The sequence below is a fragment of the Tamandua tetradactyla genome, chromosome 6, assembly GCF_023851605.1.
Source record: "Tamandua tetradactyla isolate mTamTet1 chromosome 6, mTamTet1.pri, whole genome shotgun sequence".
NCBI classification, from domain to species: Eukaryota; Metazoa; Chordata; class Mammalia; order Pilosa; family Myrmecophagidae; genus Tamandua; species Tamandua tetradactyla.
Window position 1 is genome coordinate 6,122,647 of NC_135332.1, and position 27,490 is coordinate 6,150,136.

Consider the following 27,490-nt stretch of genomic DNA (forward strand, 5'->3'; position numbering starts at 1 on the left):
GTATTCAATTAAAAAACTGCTGAGGTGGCATGTGGATATGGTATAGTTCATGTTATTGGCCATGTAAATAACTGAAATTTGTTAAGTACTTCACTGGAAGTCCCTAAATAATCATGAACTCTAAGACTGGAAAGTTCAAGCACTAGAAGTGCTTTCAAAGTTGTGCTGGTTGATTGCATTTTCAAACATCATGTACATAGTGGTGTCTTACCTGTAAGGATCGCAGCACCCTTTTCAAGCCCTCATAATCTTTCTCTGTTAGTGGTGTGAGCACTGTCATGGCATCCTCTGTTGACTGGCACTGTGGACAGACATACTCATCAATGAGCTCTGCCTCACTTTGCAAGATGCCAACGCAACGGCCATGGTACCAATTCTGACACCGATCACAGCCAATATAAAATCTGCAAGATCCGAAGTGGAAATGTGAGTTCAAAACAGATGGGACACCATTACATATAATTTACTTTTAAAAGTAAGACAACATGCATCTCTGAAAATGTGCTAAACCCTGGGATATGAAATCATTTTAGTATTATGGTTGTTTTAATACTCTTGAAGATTGACATTTACTGTGTAATTTAGTATTCTTGATGTTAACAACAACCAGCAAAAATTTATTAAGAACACTGAAGAACCAATTTGGAAAAAACAAAACAAACATTTAATTTACTTTAAAGCTTAAAACAAAACAAAGACAAAATTCTTTGAACTAATACCATTTCAAAAGGGAAGTTCAAATCCTATAAGTTAATAAGTAAACAGAATCTTAGAGCTTTGTACCCAAATTAGTGTTTTTCTAACCTACAATAAAGCACCATTTTAAACACTGATAAAGTCCAAACAAGTCAGGCTATTTTAATCTCATTAGTTACTATGTTATATATTGGAAAAAAAAAATCTACCATTAAACCATATTTTTCCCAAAGCATCTCAAACATTCACCACGAAGCAACATAATTGGAGGTAAAGAGGGAAAAAGAGGAAAAAAAACTGGGAAGGAATTTGTAATGTAAGTGTATAATATATGCAGAAAAAAATCTTGCTTTTTATTTTAAAATAAATCAGTAACCAGTCAGAGCAATTTGGCTTCCTAAATAATTAAATATGATGCTCTTATCGAACTCACTGTGACTCATCATAAGGTGTTCTGCAGATACAGTACAATTCCTCACTGCTGCCCTCTTGTGCCCGTTTACAATCATTACAGATGTACACATCCATTTTCTTAGCCTCCTTTTCTGTGATGCCAACACATTCTCCATGATACCAGTTAGTACAAAGATCACAGCCAATATAGAACCTAAAAGTATTCACAATGAAAATGACAATGTGATTGTCATTTTGAGCTGCATGGTACTTAAGTCTGTCTTCCCTGCCTTGATTCACTTTCTTACGGGATGACTTTCTGCAGTGAGTCAGCTAAACATCCTGAATCCAACCATTCTACAGAATCCTGGCAAACTACAGCATCTGACACTGTATCAAGTGTGGAAACATAGAGTCACTCACATAAATTTCAACAAATACAATGTTTAGTGAAATATGGTCTTTAAAAACATACTGGATTGTGAAAAGAAAAAAAAACAACACACTGATGGTAGTGTCTCCCTTTTAATGAATGTATGTAAAACTGTAACAGGCACAAAAACCAAAGCCAAAGAATCAAAGACATCTGTCAAACCTATGACACAGAAGCTATTTCAATATCAGGGCTATGTATTTCTAGGATAGGTTTGAAAATGTGTTTCACAATTTAAATGTGAAAACAAAGCAAAGTGTGAACACCAAGAAGTTACACTACAAGGAACATGCAGGTCAGCCATGAGTAGAAGATAAAGGGTCAAAATCATATGAAGAAAATGAAGAAAAGTACATGAAGCAATTCCATTTCTACCAAGCTTTCTAAATAAAAAACTGGAAATGAATTAAAAATCACCTTCTCATAAGGGCCAATTTTTCAGTTGTGTATGAAAATGTGGAAAGTGGCCTGGGTAATTAAATGGTAAGGAATTCTGAAGGAGCTGCTTCAATTAAAAAACAGGGATACATGGTGCAGAACACAATGTAAGAATAGTTATCTAAGACTGTAAGAGGTTTTACAGTATTTGGCAAGGTGGGCTGTATGAGCACAGCAACCACTCATACACTCAACTGCGGGTAACCACACACAGTTAACCCGCTAGGGCTTTTCTATGACAAGATTTCCAACGGCAAAATGAAAATGATCTCCACAGCAAACACTTACTTAGTGTATCTCAAGTGTTGACAGGCACTGTGTGGGAATGTCATGTCAAGTCATAGGGAGAATAAGCATGAATTACAGGGAAAAAGAGTGGCTCTGCAGATGCCATTGGCACCTTTAGTTCCACCCAGGCATTTCTTGGTAAATTCACCTAAAGAAATGGTAGTAGTCCGCATGCTTCAAACTGACCTGCTTCATGAACATGGTCATGTGACCTATCCTTTTACCCTTTTTTCTTCTGAATTATGATTCTCACATGATTTTCACTCACTGCACACGTGGAAGCCATTAAAGTGGTTTTGTGTGTTGCACCTCCATGACTGTGAGCTGTGTGTTTTGGAAGTAATCTCAGAACTTGAATTTTACTTTTCAGTCATTCTGTCACTAGCTTCCCAAACAAGCCTCAGGTTAAGTTAAACTCGTGTTAGAGAAAAGACAAAATGCTCCTACAAAAATACACTAACTCATCCCAATTATAAAATGGAGTGAATGAACCTGGTGTACTGAAATGTTAATAATGACAAATAGAAAAATATGAAATATCCACAAATTAATGAGGCAATATCACAAAATGAACACATATACATGTGTACCTCATTTTATGCAGTATTCCTAAAAAGTTGTGTGTAAAATGAATTTCTGTGATCTGAATACTTAAAATAGGTCAAAGAAGACTTGCTATTGACACAAATTTCATTAAAAAAATCTTAATGATTTTTTTACTCTTTACAGAAAGAGTAACTCATGTTTTGTTCCATTCTGTAAATCATTTAGTGAATTTTGCTTAAAGTGAGGCACACATTAGACTAAGGGAAAAATCAAAGAGTTCCATTTTTTACATTGTGTGCAATTTCCAAAGGGGCAAGACAATGAAAAATGAAGATGTCCAAACTGATATGGACTGAATAATGTTTAATTCAATACACAGCGAAATATACCAACACAAAGTTTCGATCTGGCACTTCAAGTTTATGATTTAGATAGCAACACTAAAGAAGCTTCAATGTGGCAACTTAAACATCATTAAAGAGACTGCACTTTTACTTTATGAATTGCTTAGGCATTCGCTTAAAGTTATTTCTAAATGACCCTACATTTTTAGTATAATCAAATGAATTTTTCTATAACGTAAAAAAATATTTTGGCTAATATTGGCTTGAAAAAGTTGGTTTACACCTTAATACTCAAAATGGAAGCTAAATACTTAGTTGAAGGATGGTAATAACATACAAAAAATGAATTTATATTTAGCATCTCTAATGCTTTTTCACCAAAAGCAAATCACAACAGTCAAAAACAGCTTCTGGTTGTCATGCTCATCACATTTTTGAGTATACATGAGGAATGGTGAAAAAAAACATGTTTTTTATGTTTCTGACTTTTGACCCAATAGGAAAGTGGGAACTTTGACCAGAATAATATATTAAGCTATAGTAGTCCAATACAAAAATCATAGAATTGCTTAAAATAAAACAACTAAAAAAAAAACCCTCTTTCCATCATTCATATTCAGTTTAAGAATGTGATGTAATTACAAGGTTGAGAACACATCCCAGAAAGGATGCTCTCAATTTGGGGCAGTGATAATAAACCTCCATCTCCAGACAGCATTATTGATTGATTTGGAATTAATCCAGACAGAAGAAAAAGCAAAGGAGCAACAGAGAGCTTGTTTTTGACAGTAAAAAACATGATAGAGGACAAACAAATATCACGAAAATGTGACATAAATTTTACTTTTCTAGTGTCAAGGTTAAGATTAGATGGAAGATCACAGATGAAACATTACCCTTACTGATAGCTATTTTCATTTATATTTCTATCAGTGTATTCATTTGTCAACTTAACAGTTAATCTTCTAAGAAAACAAACTAGGGCTCAAAAAGAGCTACTCACTTAGATTCATCGTAAGGCGTTTTACAGATACAGTAAAGCTTTGTGTCTTTCTTAGTTTCCTTTGAGGTAGTAGAAATCATTTTCTTCTTCTTGGACTTTGAGCTTGAGTCTTTTTCCTCCTCTCGCTTTCTCTTCTGGGAAGTTGCAGATATTGAGGGTGTGGACAGGAGGCCTGTGTGTTGTAGAGAAGGTGGAGGTGGAGGTGGAGGTGAAGGTGGAGGGGCTGGAGAAGATGGAGTCACTGTGGGAGTTGCAATAACTGGTGTAGCCTGCACCATGTCTTTTTCTTTCTTAATTTTGAGGTCTCTCTTTAGCTCTTCCTGTTGTCAAATGAATACAAGACTGTCATGAGAATGGCATAAATGCACAATCTGGGAGAGAATGATACCTCCAGTGTGGAGGTATCTCAATAGTTCAGTCTAAATTGAGGATTAGAAATTCCAAACAAGTTTTTCATATTGTATCTTAAACCCAATCAAACCAATCAGAAATGGAAAATGAAGATCACATAACAACACCTAGAAAGCTGTTAGTTTTCTTCAAAGGAGATCCGACTCAAAGATGAGCAAGTGTCTAAAATAACTGTCTGCTTCCACTTGCCCACTGTCATATCCTGGTTATTTCAGTCACTGCGCAGGAAATGATTTCATATGTCCTCAGCCACTAGCTGTTTTCTTCTCACCACATGCATTCTGTGCCTTAAGAGTGAGAATGAACATGATACTCAAAATGAGCTGAGAGCAAAATGAGAAGATAGATCTGCCTTTTTTGTTATGCTCCTAGATCTAGAATGTATGATCGCAGAAAGAGCAGAGCTGGGAAACATAACACACTATTTTCTTGATGCGGGTTCTGCCGTAAATTAAAACCTTTGCTGTTTTTCAAGTGAAATACTTTTAGACCTCTGCTATCCAGTGTTACAACTTCTTTTTTGAAACGAGGATTAAAGCACATTGTATTTCCTCAGAGAAAACCCACTGTGACGGCAACCATGAACAAGATCTTAGTGTACATAAATTTTAGCTACGACTAAAGTAGTTCTTAAAAGCTGAGACAATGATACATTTCTATAATCTAAAATACAAAAACATATTCCAAAAACATTTTCTTCATAAAACTTATTTTGTTTGCCAAAATTTTATAAAATCTCTTGGGATAATCATTTAGACAACCCACATTTCCTTTAAAAAGTTTCCTAGGGAGGTATGAATTGATTTTCTTTTCCCCTCCCTGAAGAAACTTTCAAAATTATACCAATAACCTCAGAGGTGCATTCAGACTTGAAATCATTCTTTTAAAAACTGCTACAACATTTGGAGATATTCTAGGTATGAAAGGCTTAGAGAGAAGGAGACCCTTGAGTTTCTTACCCACATAATGGAACAGTAGATAAAAGAAAAGTGAAACACTGATTCTTAAAAACTAGATTGTAAGCTATTCACCACTTATTCTTTCGACACCACTTTTACTATTATGGTACATTCATTTGAATTCAGAGACACAGTAGCTTCCTACAGCAAAGAACTGCTTTAAATGATAAGTTAAATGAATCCCTGAACCTGTAGGAGTTTTAAAGATTCTGCAGCAGAGGTTTCATATAGTTGTCTACGAAAAGGGAAAAAAAAAAAACAAAAACAGAAGAAAAACAAAACAATTTCAAAGGTTTGCCTAAAGAAAGGTCCATTTCTATCTACAACACAAACAGTAATTTTATACCCTTGTACCCTTTTACTTCCATGCTGCCCCCTCCACCCACACATGATACATTAGTAAGAATCATTACCTTAATATCTTTGGGAAGCTTTTAATCATTTCAAAAATCCTAAGTAATAAACCAGAATAGTTCTTGTATAACAAATCTGTTTCCACTGAGCCTAGACAGTCCAGTAAGTGAGAAAATAAGCCATGTGACTAATTATTCAACAGCCCTCCTCTACTTAAAAAGAGAATCTGAAATATTGCCTAAGGAAAAAAATAAATCTTGAGTTTCATTTTCCTAATTTATATAATGTGTTTATAAGAACAATGAGATGGATTTTAGGAAAACCAAGACGGAGTAATGAGTACAACTTTGACCAGCCTCTAACTCCTCTCAAGTACATTATCAATGATACAGTAAAATATAAAAACAAGAAAAGCGAAAACACACAGCCAAGCTTGAATAGGATATAAATATTTTTGGAACAGAAATACAAAACTGTGAATAGGGCTAAAGCTGTACACCTATTGGGTTTAGAACTGGGAACCAGTAGCCAAATAACAGTTTTTGCTAGATAAATGGGATTAAACATGCTCTGTGTGGACAGGTTTTAAGAGTAGGCTCACTGCTTTGAAGTTAAGGACTGGATGGACTACGTTGAACTTCAAGAGAGAAAACAAAAACAAAACCTCTCTCATTCAAAACAAATGTGCAAAATCAAAACCCTGGAACGATGAATACACATAATGTGAAAAAGATTACCAACAAAATCTATTTCACTCCCTATGAAATTAATTTTATAGAACTTGACAAAAACTTTACAAAACATATGTGTGTGACATTCAAAGAGCTAAATGATCCTATTAAAAAAAAGAACAAGAAATTATTTTATCAGAAAGACAAGCAGAAATGATAGAAAAACAGGTAGATTCGAAGCAAATTACCTTGGCAGTAAAATAATATTCTGCTAGTTCAAATAATGCACATTTTCATTCTTAAAGAATAAGTTCTCTTCCTCATTAGATAAAACACTGTCAAAAAGAACACCATAGCTGTAGATAGCAGAATATTTGCAGTAGTAATAACATTTTTAATTGACTGCATAATATATTCAATGCAAAAAATGTTTATTATATGTTGTCTCCAGTGTTTCTGCTTGAAATGTGCTTGTATGTGAATACATACATTAAAAATCATATACAAAAGAAACATTCTAAAATTATTTTAAAGTGACTCTGGGGAATGGAATCACAGATTATCTTCATTGGGTGGCCAAGGTAATTGCTTTGAAGGACATCTCAATAAACATGGACAATTTATTTACATACAAAGGACACAGACTGTACTCTATACTACAACTATTCCCCCACTACTGTGCAGAAAAATGGAACAGGAACAGTGTATGGCACACCTTAAGTGTTAAATACATACCTGTTGAATGAATAATAACAATAGTAATATACTATTCTGCAACCTGTATTTTTCAATCAACAAATACCATTGAGGATTTCCCCAAAGAATTAAGAAACAAAAACACCAATCCCACACACACGATCTTCTTAAAATGGCAGTCCATTGTGTAGACATTATGAAACTTACTTAACTCAGGGGTTCTCATCTGGGGTAGCAATGATCCCTCCTAGACAGTATTTGGGAATATGTGTGGAGGGGGGTGGGACATTTTTGTGGTTGTTACATATGGATACACTACTGGCATCTGGTATTCAGGGCAAGGGATGCTAAACTTCCTACAGTGTATTAAAAAAATTGGTCCACCAAAACGGCCAAAGGCTCCTATTGAGAAACATTAATTTTAGACTCATTCCAGTTTTGTTGTTGTTGTTATTACCGCTTTAATGAATGCTCCTGTTCACACATCATTCTTGATTTTTCTTAGATGAATTTCTAGAAGTGAACTTATGGACCAAAGAATATGTGTGTCTTACAATCTTTTGATAAATATTGAGGAAATGGTCTCTAGAAAAAGCATGGTATTTCCTAGAGTAATGCCCTCCCCTCCCTGTCCCCCAATGGTATTTTCATTTCTTTCATTAGTAGTTAGGAAGAACATCTTTTTATAAATTTATTGGTGACTGGCATTTTAAAATTTGACAACTTTTTATGTCTCTTACACATTTTTCTTTTAGAATGCTCAGCTTTTCTTCTTGATTTAAGAGCTCTATGAAGTTTAGAAATACTGTCATAAATGTCATGATTTTTTTCCCTTTTTTGTTTGTTTTTCAATGCTGCTGGGGTTCCCCACCTCCACAGAAAACCTTTTCTTTTTGGGTCATCAAACCTTTTGTTTTTTTCCTTCCCTGTGGTTTTTAGATTTTATACTGCTTAGGAGTTGTTAAAATCACAATCATATTTTTATTCTTATGGCTTCCTTTTTTATATTAAAAATTCTGATTCATCTGAAATTTATCATAATTTAAGGTGGGGGTATATTTTCTGTTGCTACTATGAATTAGCTCTTTTGTTCTTTCACCCTGGTTGTAGGCTCAATATTTATTCCATAACTGATGACCCTACTGTCTCATAAATTTTAATAATTATCTCATGGGGTATTAATGTAACAATCATATCAAATACAGTAACAATTTCCTCTTTTTTATGTAAATGTTTATCTCTCATTTTTCTTGGCTTAACATATTAGCAAGAATTCCCAGAGACCTAGATAACAGTGATGTTTGGCACTGCTGGGTTTCTGACTTAAATGGGAAGGTTTCTAGGGTTCCACACGTTTATGTATAATGTCAATTGTTGTGATCAACATTTTCTTAATATTTCTCACTTTCTTAAAATTACAGTGCACTCTTAGGGATGTTATAGGTAGCTTACTTCTCTTTAAAAAAAAAAACGCTATTTAAATATGTACGACTGACACCCCCCCCCCATTTCTCTTCAATAACTTCAAGTAAGCTGAGTAGAAATGCCTTAGAATCAGTTACAAGCCCAAAAAAGTTTATTTTATTTATTACTTAATGGACACACTTTATTTTTTATTCTTTCAACATTTTTTCTCTACCTTTCTCATAAAACTTGGCTCCTCACATTGCAGTGAGTATAACTAATAAAGATGAAATGTGGGTGCAATTGTGGTTGAAACGGAAATTTTAGAGTCATGCATGTCACTAGGAGGAAAGCTACATGATGACACAAGGGACAGTATCACACAGTGAAACTTCTTCAAGGTGAAAATATCCTAGAATTGATTGTGGTAATGAATGCACAACTCTGTGAATATACTAGAAGACAATGGTTGTACACTTTATTTAGATGGATTGTATGGTATGTGAATTCATCTCAATAAAACTATTTTAAAAAACAACAACAACAAAACCTTTGGCTCTGATGACTTTTGGCAAGAATAAGTTATAAACTCTAAAAACTTATTCACAATAGAATTCTAAAAATATTTTGATCAATGGATTGGAATTAACTGCTGAATGGCTAGTTTGGAGAAGACAAATACATTTAGACATAAAAGCTCTGTGTTGTTTCAAGACACGTCACACTGTTTTTACTGTAGGTATGTGAATGTAAACTCTAAAACACAAGCTGGAATTTAAAAGATCCTAGGGAAAAAAAAGAACCAAGTTAGATGCTAAACACTGGACCCAAGAAGGAAAGGGAATAATGCTCTTACCTGGACTTCGATTTGGAGATCTTTGTCTAGGAGTGCTCTTTTTTTCAATATTTCAGCTTTGAGCTGCTCTTTGTGTTTGAAGAGCAGTGCGGAGAGCTTGGTGGCATTCTGCTTGCTCCGTTTCTGTTCCACACTCTCTTCTCGCTTCCGCTTTTTTGCTGCCTGTTTTTCTTCTTTATCTATCTTATCCAAAATATACTTCATCACCTGGTTACAGACAATCATTCTAGAGAAAAATACACAATCTATGTAATGCTGGGCATTTCATTCTGAAAGGCTTAAGAAAATGATTTTCTTTGTCTCTACAATTATTATAGAAAATTCAAACCAGTTATAAGCACCTATTAGTGCCAAGTGTTCTCATTCAATGGACTTTAAGTAAGATAAAAATATATAAACTCAGAATTCTCAGTGCATACACTAAAGAGAAGAGATTGATGCGAGGTTGTCAGGTGAAATCTGTATTAGGTTATAAACATTTCTCCCTACCTTTGATTCTCTTCTCTTTCAGCTGGAGTCATGGTCTTTTTCTGTTTTAAATGTTCTATTACAGCATTATGCTTCATCACCACCTTCAGGACAGAACAAAATCCAAAAGCGCATATTTTATGATGACTACAATTGGTACACAGAAAACAGTTTAAATTTGACCACATGTGAGTGCTTTCCAAAGAAACTCTAAGAATATTATATCACAATACAAATGAAATTAGCAGCTACCATATGGCGTGGGTGATAACTACATCCAGGCATAGTGCTAAGCTTAGCACTTGACATTACCTAATTTATTCCTCATAACAAGACTGAAAGAAAGGTGGGGAGAATTTTATAAATGGATACTAAGACATAAAGAAATTTACTAACTTGTTTGATATTAAATAATATGTAATATTTCTGGGATTTTAACCCAGTTATCATTCTTCAAAACCCATGCTTTTAACATTATGCTCTCTTCCCAGGCATTAGTTTTAAAGTTCTCCCCTCTCTTCCTCATACAACAATTATGGGAGAGGCAGAAACTGTAGTAATTCTCAACTTCTAGGTAGGCTTTATTTCAAAATGAAATTCAGAATATAAAATACTAAAAGCTAAGTATGTATTTGAACATATTATATATTATTTCAATTTTATGAGTGCTGCCTTACATGCTTACAACTTCCTTGCTATTTAAAAAGTGCATCTACATATATGATCTCATTTAATCATTATAATAATCCTGTGTGGCTGGTAAAACAGGAATTTCAACAAGGACATCACTCAGAGGAGATAAGTGAGTGTCATGGAATTGTAAATGGGAGACGAAGGAAATGAATGCAGGTCTCCTGTCTTGGTCAAGTTTGTACTCTTTTCAGTAAGACATGGGTTTCCATTCATAATTCAATACTGAGAATGTGTAAAGCCCTTAATTTATTTGATCAACAATAAAAATGGAACATTTCAGTAACATTTCAAATGTACAAAGAAGAACTCTCCATCTACACCACCATCTTTTGCTTGCCAGAGACCAGGCCCTCACTTTTTAGGACTGTGGCTCTTAGAGGCCTTGCACATCTTTCTGTGCCAGCCAGATCCATGGCTTCCATTCCATTCCATTCCATATTCCATTCATTCCATATACAGAATGAAGAACAAATTTATTCCAGCAATTTTCCAGGGATCCATATTCTAAAACTAGTTCCAGTCAAATGTAAAACCAAAGGATAATAGCCAATGGTAAATTTCAACCTTAATGAAAAGGCCTCATTTTAAAAATGAAGGATATGAATGATAGATACAGTAAAATAAGAAGGAAGAGAAGATAAGCGGCCCGGGAAATAGAAAGATCTACAATGTACGAATAGATGGAAATTCAATTTGAATTAATATACACTTTTGAAATTTAGGGAATCTTAATCTTATTTTGGATCCTTATGGAGAAATTTTTTTTAGAAAATAATTTCATAGTACATAGAACACTGCTCAATAGAACTTTGTTTGGTAACGGCAATGTTCTACAGCTGTGCGTTTAATTCAGTGGCTACAAGCCAGATGCGGCTATTGAGCATTTGGAATGTGGCCAGTGAGAATGAAGAATGCATTTTAAATTCTATTTAATTTTAATTAATTTAAAGATACATGTAACTAATGACTACTGTATTAGTGTAAATTCAGAAGTAGTTTTTAGCTCTTTAGTTCCTACCTTTTTTGTAGGAATAACTTGAAGGCATCAAAGCAAGTTGAATATTAATTGGGAATTTAATGGTATCGAACAAATAATATTCTAATGATATTTTCATTAAAGATTGTATTTACCCCTCTCATTTTCTTTTTCCCACGTTTTTGCTCTTTTTCAAGTTAAATCCATTTTATGAAATGTTCTTTATTCTCTTTTAAATAATGTTGTCTCTTGAGAAAGGAAATCCACATTCAAATTCTTAACTAGTACTGAGCAGTACATGTTGCAGATGCAAAGAATGCTTTCTCCAGTAATTCTACTATATGTTATAAATGTGGCTTCATTTAAATAAAATAATTCTAATTCATCTAAATTGCCTTACTACACTGAGATGGCATTGCAAGATACTGTTTTTTTCTTAAGCTATGGGATAATACTATTTAAAGCATTTTTATGAAGGTGTGGCTAGATATATAAATGAGTGCATTAAGTCTTACTCTACATGCAAACAAAGTAATAACAAGTGTAAATAACTTCAAATAAATTTACTGGATTTTTGAGGTGGCTAAAATCTTAAACTTTGAATTCCACCCCACCCCACCTTGCCCCACCATGGGCAGGCTCTGGGAATCAAACCTGGGTCTCTGACATGACAGGTGAGAATTCTGTCACTGAACCACCATTGCACCACCCTTAAACTTTTAACTTTTATAGCAATGATACTTAAACTCACAACTCCATTCTTCCCATCTTAGTTCTTCTAAAATACAGTTAGTTTCTAATAAGCACTGACTGTATATAGCTAGCAAAGATCTCCAAATCATAGCAGTCATTCAGTATTTCTTAGTCAATCCACTGCTTCTCCTAAAGTTTAAACATCAATGACTTTCGTCTCATTTAGGAGACCTAACACAACCAAATGCTAAGGCTAATGCACAGCACAATAATTCAAGCTACTGAACATGCTGCTTTTACTTAATAACTTTACCTGTTTCTGAATGATTTCACTTTGATTAGAAGCTTGGAGAGTGTGTTCCCGCTTAATTTCTATCTGCTGCTGTTTCTTCTTTTGCTGCTGATCCCTGAGTTGCTGAACCCTTTGCAACTGCTCTTGCACACTGGCTGCCTGCACTGTAACCACATTCTGAATCTGGTGAGTCTGCACAGGACTGCTTTGCTGAATTTGTATAGGTAACTGGAGTTTGATTTGCTGGGGTACACCACCTTGCTGAGCCTGTATCTGAGCCACAACCTGTGTTTGGATCTGAGAGAGAACCTGGACTTGTTGCAGCTGAGGCATAGCAATGACTTGGGGCTGTGGCTGCTGTATTTGTAGCTGAGGACGGGATGGGGATGAAACAGTAACTTGATTTAACGTTTGTCCTGATGAAAGAGTTTGAGTTGAAGACTGTACCTGGGGTTGTGACTGTGGCTGGCCTTGGGAAGGTATCTGAAGAGATGTATGTGGCTGAATTGGAATCGGTTGGGAGGTTGTAGTCTGAACCTGGGGCTGCTGTCCAGGAGACACCTGGGATGGAGTTGATGGACGTATTCGAGTCTGTGGTGGACTTTGGACGCGAACAGGAGACTGTCCTTGGACATTATTTTGAGGCTGGCACTGTACTGCAACTTGGGGTTTGGATGACTGGGTTTGGGTGGGTTGTGCTTCAGAAGGGACATGAGATGAAACAGTTGTTTGGGTCTGAACTTCAGGCTGAGTCTGAACTTCAGGCTGAACTGGGGACTGGGGCTGGGATTGGGGCTGAGCTGAAGGCTGAGCAGTCTGTGGCTGGGCTTCTGTTGGACTCACACTTGATGACTGAGCTGGTGGCAGGGTTTTAGCTTGTTGCATCTGTGTCTGGGGTGATAATTTACCTTGTCTTTGTTCACTTGTGCCTGTGAAAAGGAAAGACCAAATATTTTCATTACTCTAGAACATAAGTAATTAACCACAGTTAAAGAAGAATCTGAAGGGGATTTTCTTAAGTTGAGAATTCTACACTCTCATATAGAAAATCTGTGCCTTTGAAATGTTCCATTTAGATATGCTTGGATAAGGCCTCTTCCAGCTTGGGGACTGGGCTCTGTTTCATGGCTGCCCTCAGCACACTTTCTGATTCTCTAGAGCCATAAAGGGCTGGCTTTCAAAACTAGGTGTAGCCTCTTGGAGGTAGCCCAGGCTAACGCAAACCCTCATTTTCTCCTACGGCATGATGGCAGTGACTTACAAGCATGCAGAAGGAAAGAACAAAATGGTTCTGGATATGCAGCTCTCAATGCCAGGTTATGAGGTAGACACACCCATGTTCCCTGAGATCACCTCCATTACTCAAACAGTAAATCCGAGGCTTGGCAGGGAGTAAGTGTGGGCCACTACTTTTTGTCCCCTTTCTGTATTTTTTTATGAGGGGGAGGGTGGCAGGAAAGGTGGTAATGAGAAATCTGTAAAGCATAAGGTACAAAAGCTGATTAGGTCAGCTTGTGTTAAGCTCACTGGCTTGAGGCATATTCCCTGAAAGATAAAGAAAGATTGGTTCTCTTGTCCCCTCTGTCAGCCTAGGAGGTTGTTATAATAACATTCAGCATTTCTGAGAAACCCAAAGTTCTACCTGCTGCTGTTGTGGAAACGGTGGTAGTGGTGGTGCTGGCTGTTGTGGCTGTTGTTGTCAAAGGAGTAAAGAGGAATCGCTGAACAGTACCATTTGGCATCGCAGCTTGCATTAGCTGCTGTCCTGGACCTGGAAGTACAGTCACCCCTTGTGGTATCAACTGCAGCTGTCCAGTAGTTTGACCTTGTCCTTGAATTACGACAGTCAAACCTTGATTACCACCCTGTGGGAAAAAACACAAATCATGTAAACAGTCTTCAAAGCATCACTTCATATATATAGCATTTTTACTACATCATTTTTATGTTGAAAAGATTCTTTAATAGAATGAAAATATATACTTGAATGTCAATGGAATGTCACCAGAAGGAATTTTGATAAACTGAAATAATTTTTTTATATTTTTTAAAAATTTGAGTCTTTTTTTTTAAATCATCACAACTTTTTTCTTTTTTGTGAAAAATAACATATATACAAAAAAGCAACACACTTCAAAGTACATCACAACAGTTGTAGAACAGATTTCAGAGTTTGGCATGTGTTACAATTCCACAACTTCAGGTTTTACTTCTAGCTGCTCTAAGATACCGGAGACTAAAAGAAATATCAATATGATGACTCAGCACTCATATTCATTTGTTAAATCCTACCTTCTCTGTATAACTCCACCATCACCTTTGGTCTTTCTTCCACTCTTTCGGGGTATTTGGGCTATGCCCAGTTTAACTTTTTCATGTTGGAAGGGGCTGTCAGTAATATGGGATAGGGGAATGGAACTAGTTGGCATATGGGATAGGCTGGCCCCTCTGCAGAGGTAACTGGAAAGTTACCCTAGCGCATGGAACATTTGTAGAATCTTGTATAATGCCCTAGGTGTTCTTTAGGTTTGGCATGAGTGGTTTTGGTTGGGGTTTGGCAAGCTATCATAGGAAGCAATGTCTAACTGCAGCTTGCGTAAGAGTGACCTCCAGAGCAGACTCTCCACTCTATTTCAATCCTCTCAGCCAATGATAACTTATTTGTTACACTTCTTCTCCCCCTTTTGGTCGGGCTGGCATTGTTGATCCCACAGTGCCAGAGCCAGGCTCATCCTTGGGAGTCATCTCCCACACCACCAGGGAGACTTTCACCCCTCAATGCCATGTCCCATGTAGGGGACAATGATACCTGCTGCAACAATGACGATGCTTTGAAACAAGATGTTTCAGTGCAGTGATAGGAATAGTCCTTGCTGTAAAAACTGTCAGTCTGAACTGCTCAGAAGTGCCAACAGGTTATTAACACTATTTGTAAAGGCGTATCTTCCTGCACAGGAAATAGTGAATGCCTTTTTCTGGAAATGTTAAAGATGACACAGTTTTCTTGGATCCCAGAAAGATAAAGATGGAATACGTATTCCCTTCTGGGAGAGGGAGCAGAAGCTAGAGGCCTGTGTTTGTAATGAAATGCACAACTCCTGCAAGGTGTGCTACAGGGACCCTTCCAGCCACTGCATGCCCAATGGTGATGCTGAACGAACAACTTATTTTTGAGGAAAGGAAAGCCTTGTACGGTAGGATTTTGTGACATGAATGGCAAATGTGAAAAAAGACTACAGGGTTAATGATAAGATTTTGGGATTTCATTGGCCAGTTTAGCATCAGTACTTCTGGGAATTTTTAGCAAATAAAATTGTAGGCTTGGTCCTGGTCCTCTCCTTGCTATTCTGGATTCCTTCCAGCATTTGTTTCCATCATGTGGCTAAGAAATTAGATAAGCACTATCAATCTCTGTTGTTATTTCACTCTAGTAATGTTGAAATGCCAAATAGCACAGATATTGCTTGAGTTCACATTTTAAACCATTTCCTGGATCCGAGATTTCAGGCCGACTCAGCCCTTGCTGTCTGACCCCAGTGTCTTTGGCTCCAAAATCGGGCCACCAGAGAAAGGACACCACACAGGAAGACCCCCAGCACTGATCCTCACATTGATCAAAATGAGTTTGTGAAGAATCTTTTCTAAATAACAGCATAGCTGTGAAATCCTTTGAATATCTCACAGACCATCCTGTCACCAGGAGTGAGAAGGCATCCTCCTCTAAATTACAGCGTTAGAATCATGTTGACAGCAAAGAAACAGAACGGTAGTTTAGGGATAGAAATGCAAAATGTTTTCATACGTTTGATCTAAAATCACTGCACATATTCTGTGATAATCTGGAAGAAATAAAACAAGACATAACAGCAGATTGGCCAGGTGTGTGCACTTCACATAAGTGCTTGTGTGGAACTTTTGAAGAGGTAAGGTCAAGCTTATTTTGAGGCTTTCAGGTTTTAGTTTTTTTTTAATCTTTAAAATATCCTTCAACCTGCGGTATAGAAGTAGAAAATATAGCTGGATTAGGTTATGAATATTTACATTTTTGTAAATTAACCTTTTATATTGATACAGTACTGATTAGAGACATGATCTATTTTTTTTTAATACACTGCAAAAACAAGGCATTTAGCAGCTATTTGTGAGGACATCTGAAACACAAAATAAATGCATTTTTTTTTTTTTGCCTTCAAGTAAAGACAAAGGAGTGAGATACAACCTAGTTCTAAATTATCTCTAAAATGTGGGTTCTATTTCTAGGTATTACTCAGAGCTTTAAGCAACAGGGAGAATTCACACAACTAAACTTAGAAATTGAATTAATATGTCTCTTCATAATTCAAAGGTCATGACTTTATGGAACTCACTCAATCTAGCTTTTAATTAGCATTACAAATAATTGTAGACAACTGTTCAGGACCTCAATTTGCTGGGCATTTTTTTTTTTTTATAAGTATCTTCATGTAGCTCTAATAATGTTGCTATGTTAAATAAAATCATCATCCACAAAAAGCAAGCTACTTCAAAATAAGATTAGAAAGGGCTGATTGCCTATTCTCAAACACAAGTGGATTCAAGGGTAAGCAAGACATTTTCCCCAGAACAATAGTTGTTTCGGGTGGGAAGAGGTGTGATGGTGTGGTATGGTGCCCTCCTCACCCCAATGTGGTGTCAGGGCTTCAACTGATACTGAAATTCTTCTTACTGACCAGCAAGTAGATATTTGCACTACTTTCTGCTTAAGTGCTTCAGAATTGTGAATATTCTGCATTTATTATTTGAAGGATAAAAATCATAGGATTGAATTCTGATTTCAATAAAATGATAGTTCAGAGCTTTTTTCTTTTTTTTAATATTGAAATATGCTTACCAGCCGGCACACTGGTAACTTGTAAACTTTGAGATAACTTGTAAACTTTGAGGGAAATTAACCAAACTTGTGACAAAGCATGTGTCTAATCCCCCGCCCCCCACCACCCCAGGACATTTGTTACACAGATACTCATTACACTCACTAACACTTGAACTTGTATCTTACAGTATGTGCTATTTTTTAACTAGTTACAATATTCTTATGTCTTAATTATACTTTTGGAATTTGATATCAGGTGAGAAGGCAGTATGGTGTATGTATGAGAGTAAAACAGTCTCAGTAGAATGTTATAGAAAACCCTTTTTAAAATAAAAGTATGGCTTTTTAGAAAGCAAAAAAAGTAAAAACAATCTACCCCTTATTCCCAACAATCAAAATTGATGCTATGAAGTCCATGTAATAAGCTCCATATTTATTACCCATGAGTTACACAAAGTTTATTTACTCTTGCTATTGTAAATTACATATTTTAGTGAAAGTATATCATGATGCTCAAAAAAAATGCATAAAACACTGGTATAGTTTAAAGAATAATTGTAAAATGAACTTCTTCTATAAAACTACCACTCATGTCATCATTGCTAGTTCTCAAGAAGCTCCCCAGGGAACCTGTCCTGATCTTAACTCCCTTCCTTCACCCTAAAGGTAACCACTAGCCTTACTTTTATAATAACATCACATTTCTTTATAGCGTTACTATTTAGGCATATATCTTTATAGGGTCATCCAGTTGCACAACTTCAGGTACACAATTCATGAAAAATATAATGGGAATGGGGCTCCCTCCATTATGCAAGGCAGTGGTCCTATATCCTTCCACAATATAGCTTAAGTTTGTCTTTCTGAATTTTATAAAAATGGAATCATAATATAAGTATTTTTTGCATGTGATTTTCTTCTTTAGCTCATCATTGTATTTGTGAGATTCATCCATGTAGTTCTGTGTAGAACACTATAAAGAAATGTGATGTTATTATAAAAGTAAGGCTAGTGGTTACCTCTAGGGTAAACAAGCAATTTGTTTGTTTTCATTACCGTAGGAATGTACCACAATTTATTTATCCCACTGACTGCAGATCGAAGTCTGGGTTACTTTCAGTCTGGGTTCTTATGAACAATGCTGCTATAAACAGTACATGTATCTTAGTGCCCATATGAATAAGAATTTCTCTGGGGCATAAACCTAGAAGGAAAACTACTGGGATCTGGGACACACAGAACTTCAACTTTACTATAAAATGCCTAGGAGTATGCCAAAATGACTAAACCAATTTAAACTCCACCAGTGGTCTATGAGAATGCATTCTCCTCCACATCTTTGCTAACTCTTGGTTATGTGGGACATTTAAATTTATACCAATCTCTTAGGTATATGAATTTAAAATGCATTTCCAGGATTTTTGGAGATTTCAATTTCTTCTTTCCTTATCAAGTTTGCTTTCCCTATTTTTTCCTTCTGAGGTATTTGGATTTTTTCTTTCTTAATTTGTAGTAATTCTTCATACATTTTGGATCATAGTCCTTGGATAGTTGTATTCAAACTTACTCTCACTCTTTTAACTCTCTTTACAAAGTCTTTTTTTTTCTTTTAACATTTTTTATTGTGAAATATATACAAAAAACCAATAAATTTCTAAGAACATTGTGCCGGTTTGAATCTCTCATGTCCCCTAGAAAAGCCAAGTTCTTGAATCCCCATTCAGTATTGCTGGGTGGGAGCTTTTGATCGTTTCCTTAGAGATGTGACCCACCCTATCGTAGGCGGTACCTCATGATTAGATGGTTTCCATGGAGACGTGTCTCCACTCATTCAGGGTGGGGTTTGCTTACTGGAATCCTTTAAGAGAGAGCCATTTTGGAAAAAGCTTGAGAGTTCATGCAATCAGAGACCTTTGTAAATGAAGAAGGAAAACGCCCCAGGGGGAGTTTCATGAAACCAGAAGACAGAAGAGAAAGTTAGCAGTCTTTGCCATGTGTACTTCCAGTTGAGAGAAACCCTGAACGCCATTGGCTTTCTCGAACCAAGGTATCTTTCCCTGGGTGCCTTATATTGGACATTTTTATAGCCTTCCCTTAATCTGGACATTTTCACAGGCTTAGAACTGTAAACTTGCAACTTAATAAATTTGCCTTTTTAAAAGCTGTTCTGTTTCTGGTATATTGCATTCTAGCAGCTTGCAAACTAGAATATACATTTTAACAATGTATATTATAGAACAGTTATAGAACAGATTCAAAGTTTGGTATGGGTTACAGTTTCACAATTTCACGTTTTCCCTTCTAGCTTCTCCAAGACACTGGAGACTAAAAAGTAATATCAATATAATGATTCAGTAGTCATACTCATTTGTTAAATTCTAACTTCTCCTTTTCCCTTGAGACTTCTCCCAATCCATTCCATTAGTGGCATCTGGGCTATGTTCATTCTAACTTTTTTCATATTGAAAAGGGGTACTGACAATATGAGATGGGGGATGGAACTGGTTGATGTTCTTGGAGAGACTGGCACCTCTGGGTTTCAGGATTTATCTGGCATAGGAACCATCTGAAGGTTTAGGTTTCTGAAAAGGAAAATTAGTGCATGTAACTTCTGTAGACTCTCTGAGGGAGTCCTGGGTCTTCTTAGGGTTAACAGGAATGATGTTGGTTGGGGCTTGGCAATCAGCAATATCTAGCTCAAGTTGTATAAGAATAGCCTCCAGAATAGCTTTGTCTCTATTTGAACTCTGGAAGCCACTGATATCTTTTTTGGTTATATTTCTTACCTCTACTTTGGTGAGGTAGGCATTGTTGATCCCACAGTGCCAGGCCCAGGCTCATCCCTGGGAGTCATGACCCAAGTTGCCAGGGAGACTCATATGCCCGGATGTCATGTCCCACATAGGGGAGAGGATAATGACTTTATTTGCAGAGCTGAGCTTAGGCCATATCTGAGCAACAAAAGAGGTTCTCTGGAAGAAACGCTTGGCATAACTATAGTTAGGCTCAGCTTCTCTGCTACAGAAATAAGTTTCCTAGGAGCAAGTCTCAAGATCAAGAGCTTGGCCTATTAACTTGTGAGTCTCTAGTGTTTGAGAGATTTATAGGGTCTTTTAATGTAGTTCAATTTAGAAATCTTTTCTTTTATGGCTGGTGTTTTCTGTATCTTGTTTAAGAAAAATTTTCCTATCCTAAGGTCATGAATATATTCTTCTATTTTATCTTCTAAAGCATTTTTGCCTTTCATAGAATTTAATCCTACTGGAATTGACTTATGTACAAAACGAGGCAATGATCCAATTTTGTGTTTTCCCAGGTATATTCAGTTATCCCAGCACCACTTACTAAAATGTCCATTCTTTCCTCAATGATCTGTAGTATCACCTCTTGTCACTTAATAAATGTCCACAAAATGCACGGGCCACTTTCTGGGTTCTCCAATTTTCTGTTTGTCTATCCTTGCATATGTACCTCTCTGTATTCATTAATGTAGTTTATAATAAGTTTTGATATCAGATTTATCACATAGGGCAAATCCTTTCACTTCATTGTTCTTCAAAAAGTGTCATAGTTATTCTTGGTCCTTTGTACTTCTATACAAACTTTAAAGTCAGCTTACTAGGTCCCCAAAAAACATTCGGGATTCTGAATGGCATTGAATCCAACTTACTCATCCATACTGGAAGAACAGATACCTTCACCATATTGAGTCACCTTGTATTCTATATACAAGGAAGTGATTTTTGTAATTTGATTTTTTCCAGAATAAATGGTCAACTGATAGAATTTGGGGGGTAAAAAGGTAACCTATCTGTGCTGGTCTGAAAGTATTACGTACCCCAGAAAAGCCATGTTCTAATGCTGATTCAATCTGGTAGAGGCAGCTGTTTCTTTTAATGCTTATTTAACACTGTAGGTTGGGAACTTCTGATTGGATTATCCCCACAGAGCTGTGACTCATCCAATTGTGGTGTGACCCTTTATTCAGATGGAGATGTTACTCCACCCACTCCAGGTGGGTCTTGATTAGTTTACTGGAGTGCTTTAAAAGAGGAAACACTTTGGAGATGTTTGGAGATGCCTGGAGCCCAGCCTAAGATGTTAAGAGAGCCAAAACTTGGAGAGAGCCAAAGGAAGCCAAGAGATGAAAGCCAGCCCCATAGAAGCAAAGTGAGGAACACCTGCAGGAACAAAGGCTGAAAGCAATGGAGCCCAGGAGCAAGGGACCAGCAGACGCCAGCCACGTGACTTTCCAGCTGATGTTCCAGACACATCAGCCTTTCTTGAATTAAGGCATCTTTCCTTGAATGCCTTAGTTTGGACATTTTCATAAGCTCAGAACTGTAAACTTGTAACTTATTAAATTCCCTTTATAAAAGCCAATCCAGCAGAGTTTTCACTTGCCATGCCAGAGACCTGGGTTCGATTTCTGGTGAATGCCCACGCCAAAAAAAACCCAATCCAAGGGTGTAAGTAGTTCAGTGGTAGAATTCTTGCCTGCCATGCAGGAGACCTGGGATTGATTCCCAGTCCTTACACTTCCCCAAAAACAAAATAAACAAATAATTCAACAAATGGTGCTGCTATAAGGGGATAGCCACATGGAAAAATAGTGAAATGTGACCTGCCATACAGCATTAAAAAAAAAAAAAAAAAAAAAAAAAAGGCATTCCAATTTGGGTATATTGTATTCAGCCAGCTTGCAAGCCAATACATCATCTACCTGGTAAAGTTCACTGTCTATGGAGTCTAGATGATTGAGGTTTATTTTATCTGCCTATAAGTTATTTTTCTTTGAGTGTAGGAAGCAATCATTTCTTAAAATAAATATATTTTCAAATTTATGAAAAAAGTACACATTTTTAAACTTACAAGAATAAATAAGGACACTTCTAAAATTAATATAAAGTCACATTACTTACATGACCCTGAGTCAACTGAGTTAGTTGAGCCATGGTAAGCTTCACCTGTCCTTGTTGTGGGCGAGGGGATTGTGAGGTTGAAGACTGCAGGTTTGTAGCAGATGGTCCTGAAGGTAATCCTTTTGGCCCAGGTGTTGAGGAAACAGCATTTGGGGCAGAGATTGCAGTAGAAACAGGCTGCCCCCTGATGATCTGAGTCACTACTTGTTGAGGAGTACCTACACAAACAGGAAAACATTACAAATGTTTAAATGCCTTTAGCATTATTTTTTAATTGAAACAGTTCAACCTTTCAGGTGTGTGTATTTTTTTAAATTTTCAGTAATGCTTATAGGATGCCAACAGCTTTAAGGATGCACTTAAACATACACCCATACAACTCTTTTGGTTGTCAGAAAACAGGCTCACTGACAACCATTATCCAATTTCTGCTGTTGTAATAGAGTGAAAAAACAGTATTTTTCCTACAATTCAAAGCCTTTATGACAATAGGGAAGTAAGAATTTATAGAATATGCCATCAATAACATGGCTACCTTCCCTTAGGAATATAGTATTAAAAATAAGACAATTTAATGTATAATACATTCATACTAATTTTAAACAAGTAGAAACAGAATCTGGATTATACCAGGCCAATGACATTTATGAATGAGTTTCTCTTACAGCTACGTGATAGACAGTTTGTGTGAACCATGAGGACAAGTACCACAACATCCTTGATACTCGGGCAATGTGCTCAAGGAATGCTCCCACAGTAATAGTAATAAAAGTCTACTGAATGAAGTTTAATTGGAATGCACTGTATTCTTCTAAAAACCTCTGTTTCTTGCTTAATTTGCAGAAATTGGAAGAAGCATGTGGAATTTTTATTCCCCAAGGAATAGTTGCTGGGAGTGATTATTTGGTAACTAATTTAACATTTATAATTTTTTGATTTGTTATTAGTTAGTCAAAAACATCACATTTCTGAAGTTTCTGTATTTACCTCTTTTATCTTCTGTGAATACATATATATTTCTGTGTGTAATTCTTTTAATGGTTGGATGGTATTTCATGTTAGCAAGCATGTATAAAATTGAACCTATTTTGACATTCCAAATACTTTTCCTTTTCTTTTTTTAAATTATGCCACTTGCTTAGAAATCTTTGTGTGTTTTTAATTATTTCCTTAGAATAAATACCCCAAAATACATAGTAGCCATCTCAATTTTAGAATGGTTTTATCAATTCATACTCATACCACCTCTGAATACCATTTCATTGAACCTTTTTTCCAGTTCAGTTTCTGGATACCAATACTAAAGTAAAATATTCTGGCAATCAAAAAGGATAAACACAGTATCACACAGGGTTTGAATTTCTACAATTACTACAGAACGTTGGCATTTCAAACTCTTTCCAGTCACCTGTACTTTATATGGCAACTGTCTATCCTCTGCACATTTCTCTATTAGTTTTTATTTTTTCCTGTTGATTTATAATTGCACTTTTTCCTGTTAATTAAAAGATAAGAACTGCAAATATATACTTTTCCCTACTTTGCTGCCTGCCTTTTAATTATTTTTAAAACTACAAAGTTTTTTCTTTTCCCTGTGTGGGCAAATAGATTAGTCTTCTTGTTTTCATTTCTGGCTTCAATTACTACCTATTAAGTTCTCCAGCGTTATATAATCATATGCATCCTTCAAGGCTGTTCTCAGTCATGGTATATATATATATACATATATATGTTGTGAGGCAGAGGTCTATCTGTTCTCCCAAACTATACACTGTTCATGCCAAGCTTTTTTTTACATGGGCAGGCACCGGGAATCGAACCCGGGTCCTCTGGCATGGCAGGCGAGCATTCTTGCCTGCTGAGCCACCGTGGCCTGCCATCATTCCAATCTTTTACTAATGCAGTCTTTCCTGATTCAAAATGACACCTTTGACATTCAGCAAATTTTCACATTATCATGTCTCTTTAATTTACTTCTGCCTAGTTTTCCTTTAGTATCACACTCCACATTCTGGTGGCTTAAAGTATACTATAATAACTGGCAGTTCAAGTTTTTCCACCATTACTCTTCCTTCTAAAATTTCTTGGTTATTCTCCTCCATTTATTCTTCAAAATGAATCGAAAGGCCGTACAGCATGGTGTAGCACTCTAAACTTGAGAACTTCTGGACCCCAACACTATGTCTTGGCACTGCAGTTCAAGAAACACTGCATGAGACGTTATCGCTTTAGGTGATCACCTGGTATTGATATAGTGCCACCATAAACTCTGATGGGTAAAAAGACTGGTAATGATTGATTATACGACAGCCATTCAGATTAAGTCTAATATATACATGATAATTTATTTTCAGCTTATGATCAGAATGCAAACTTAAAAACATTTTCAGTTGTACACTGGGAGTCTGTGGATCCCATATTGAGAAAGGCTTATTATGGTGGTAAGAACAAGATCACAGAAGTTCTAGTGTGATCTGTACATGTTTGCAGATGTCCATCACACACATCCACTCACCTTCTGCCTCTCTGAATGCAACTCCTACTACTCTGCTCCTCCTCTGCATCTAGCCCATTAGCTCCAAAGGCCGCCTTGCTTTTCCTTCAATACCCCAGGAACACACCTCGACTTCTAAGCCTTTGAGTTGACATTCCTTCCACATGAAAGATTCTTTACTCAGCTATCTGCATAGTTTTTTCATTTACTTCAGGTCTTTATTAAAATTTCACCTTCTCCATGAGTCCTCTCTGGTCATCCATTTTAAGATTTCAATCCTCCTTGCATATCACCCTTGAATCTCAACTTTTCAACACTCCCAACCCCTCCTTTTTTCCAAGAACTTGTTACTGTATATACATAGTATGCTATGTAACTTATTTATCTGGTTATGTCTACCTTTCCCATTAGCTTTTACACTTAATGAGGGTAGGTATTTTGTCTGCTTTGTTCAAAACTGTAATCGCCTGGGCCTGGGACAGTGCCTGGTATGTAAGTGGTACTGAGTCTCTGTTGAAAAGAATAAGAATATCTGGACTTGGGAATCAGACAAATCTGGCTTGCATCCCAGCTCTGCAACCTAACAACTTGAGAGGTTATTCAACATTCTAAGCCTTGATTTCATCAATGGTAAGATGGGGGTAATAGTAGTAGTAACTTTGTATGAAGGTTAAATGGAAGTTTAAATATGAGGTGCTTACACACTTGTGCAGAGTAAATGTTCAACACATGATAGCGGCTGTTATCATTACTAAGAATGAGTCATGTAAAGGCAAACTTTGGCTAAAGAAGCACTACACAGCCAATGGTAGCACAGTTGAGGAATTCCTCATATATACCACCACCTCCTCAGCAGGCATTCAAAACTTCAAGGAAGGAAAGTGGCAAAATCTTGGGGGATATGAAAACTGCAGATGCACATACGCACATTAGACAAATGCATAACTGCAGCTACATAAGGCACTGAGGAAAAAGACTTTATGCATCCACCAGAATTTATACTTTATCTGGCAATTTACTTTATTGGTTCCAAGTTTTCAGTTTTCTAAGAATATCATCATTTATTACCTATGTATTTTATTTCCCCCCTTATATCAGTTATATCTTTCCTTTCAGTGATTTGTCTGACTGTTAAACCTTTAAACAGGGATACTGAATTTTATCCACTGTCATTGTAGCATTAACTAAAATAATGAATCATCCTCTTTTCTAGAATAAATGCTGCCCAGGTACAGAAGATTCCTTTTTTTAAAAGAAAATTATGCTATATTTGGTAATAGATGTGTGCTCCTTGTAAAATTAATGTGAAAGATTTTATCTTTTCTTCCCCCAAAGCCCTATTGGAACTATTTTTTTATGGTAAGGAAATTATTTTTGTTTCCTAATAACTTTTTAACCCATAGAGCCACAAGGTCTAGAATTCTTTTTTGTAAGTAATAATACACCAACTTTCCTAATTTCTTCCCTTGATATAAGTTACTCAGACTTTCAATTCACAAGTCTATAATTATGCCTCACTGTTCAAATCAATTCAGTTCCTTGAGTAGTAAAAATTTGGAAAGTCACATCACAAGAACAGCTGTACGCAATTTTTTTTTTTGCATGCTGTATGGTGGGGGTCACATTTCATTCTTTTTCCATGTGACTATCTCATTATTGTAGCACCATTTATTGAATTTTTTATTTTTTGGGGGGGAAGTGCACAGGTTGGGAATTGAACCTGGGTCTCCCACATGGAAGGTGAGCATTTGACATAATTCTCCTTAATTTAAAAAAATTCATTTTATTTTTATAGCCTTTTTTTCATTCTTTTTTTTTTTTTTTGCATGGGCAGGCACTAGGAATCGAACCCAGGTCTCTGGCATGGTGGGCTAGAACTCTGCCTGTTGAGCGACCGTGGCCTGCCCTTTTTTTCATTCTTAATTGCTAGTGTTTTGCTACCTTTTCTCAAAATTAGACTTGAAGAGCACTATTCTCAGAGTTTTTGCCTGTTCTTATTTTTTAACTATTTTTGAGCTTTTATTTTATTTCCTCCCTTCTGTTTTCTTTTTTTTCGCATGGGCAGGCACCAGGAATCGAACCCAGCATGGCAGGCCCTCCTGTTTCTTTTTATACTTGTTTTATATATTTCTCTAATTTCTGATTAAGATTTAAGAATATGAGTTGTTTGTTTGTTTGGTGATACAGCTCAACTGCCTAGAGTAGGTGCTCAAATGTTTGAATGAATGAATGTGATTTACCTCTGAGTTCAGTTTTGGAAGCATGGCTTACAGCCGCTATTAACTAATTTGGAATTACTGGATTTGATGTTTCTTTAATTCTAAAAATTACTTATGAGAGAATATTAAAAAAAATTCCAAGTAAATAAAGGTTATTAGTATAATTTTAATATTTCTTTCTAGCTTTTACAGTATATTCAAAGAATATGACCTATAAATATTGTACTTTTGGAATTTATCAAGATATTATGTATAGACCATTATTTGCCCTTTTTGCTATGAAATAGACCATAAATGTTTTTTAGAATGTGTCTTCCTAGAGATACAAAACATGATATAGAATCTATTCCATTTTACTTGTTTCTGTTGATTTCCAATAGATTTTACTT

At 36.1% G+C, this 27,490-nt stretch overlaps 1 protein-coding gene and 1 pseudogene across 16 annotated transcripts in view; one reads left to right on the forward strand and one right to left on the reverse strand.

Annotated features, from left to right (window-relative positions):
- BPTF (bromodomain PHD finger transcription factor) overlaps window positions 1–27,490 on the reverse strand; it is a 179,262-nt gene that overhangs the window by 18,072 nt on the left and 133,700 nt on the right. For 8 of the 16 annotated variants that reach the window (XM_077163604.1, XM_077163603.1, XM_077163602.1 and 5 more), the window contains 8 exons: window positions 22,389–22,606; window positions 14,257–14,479; window positions 12,636–13,543; window positions 9,982–10,064; window positions 9,493–9,718; window positions 4,142–4,461; window positions 1,130–1,303; window positions 212–404 (listed from right to left, as the gene is read on the reverse strand). In XM_077163604.1, the coding sequence (XP_077019719.1) occupies window positions 212–404; window positions 1,130–1,303; window positions 4,142–4,461; window positions 9,493–9,718; window positions 9,982–10,064; window positions 12,636–13,543; window positions 14,257–14,479; window positions 22,389–22,606 (2,345 nt within the window). The remainder of the gene's footprint in view (window positions 1–211; window positions 405–1,129; window positions 1,304–4,141; window positions 4,462–9,492; window positions 9,719–9,981; window positions 10,065–12,635; window positions 13,544–14,256; window positions 14,480–22,388; window positions 22,607–27,490) is intronic. The other 8 variants (XM_077163606.1, XM_077163607.1, XM_077163608.1 and 5 more) reach the window with 3 other exon arrangements.
- On the forward strand, window positions 15,398–16,384 carry LOC143685589 (disintegrin and metalloproteinase domain-containing protein 17 pseudogene; annotated as a pseudogene).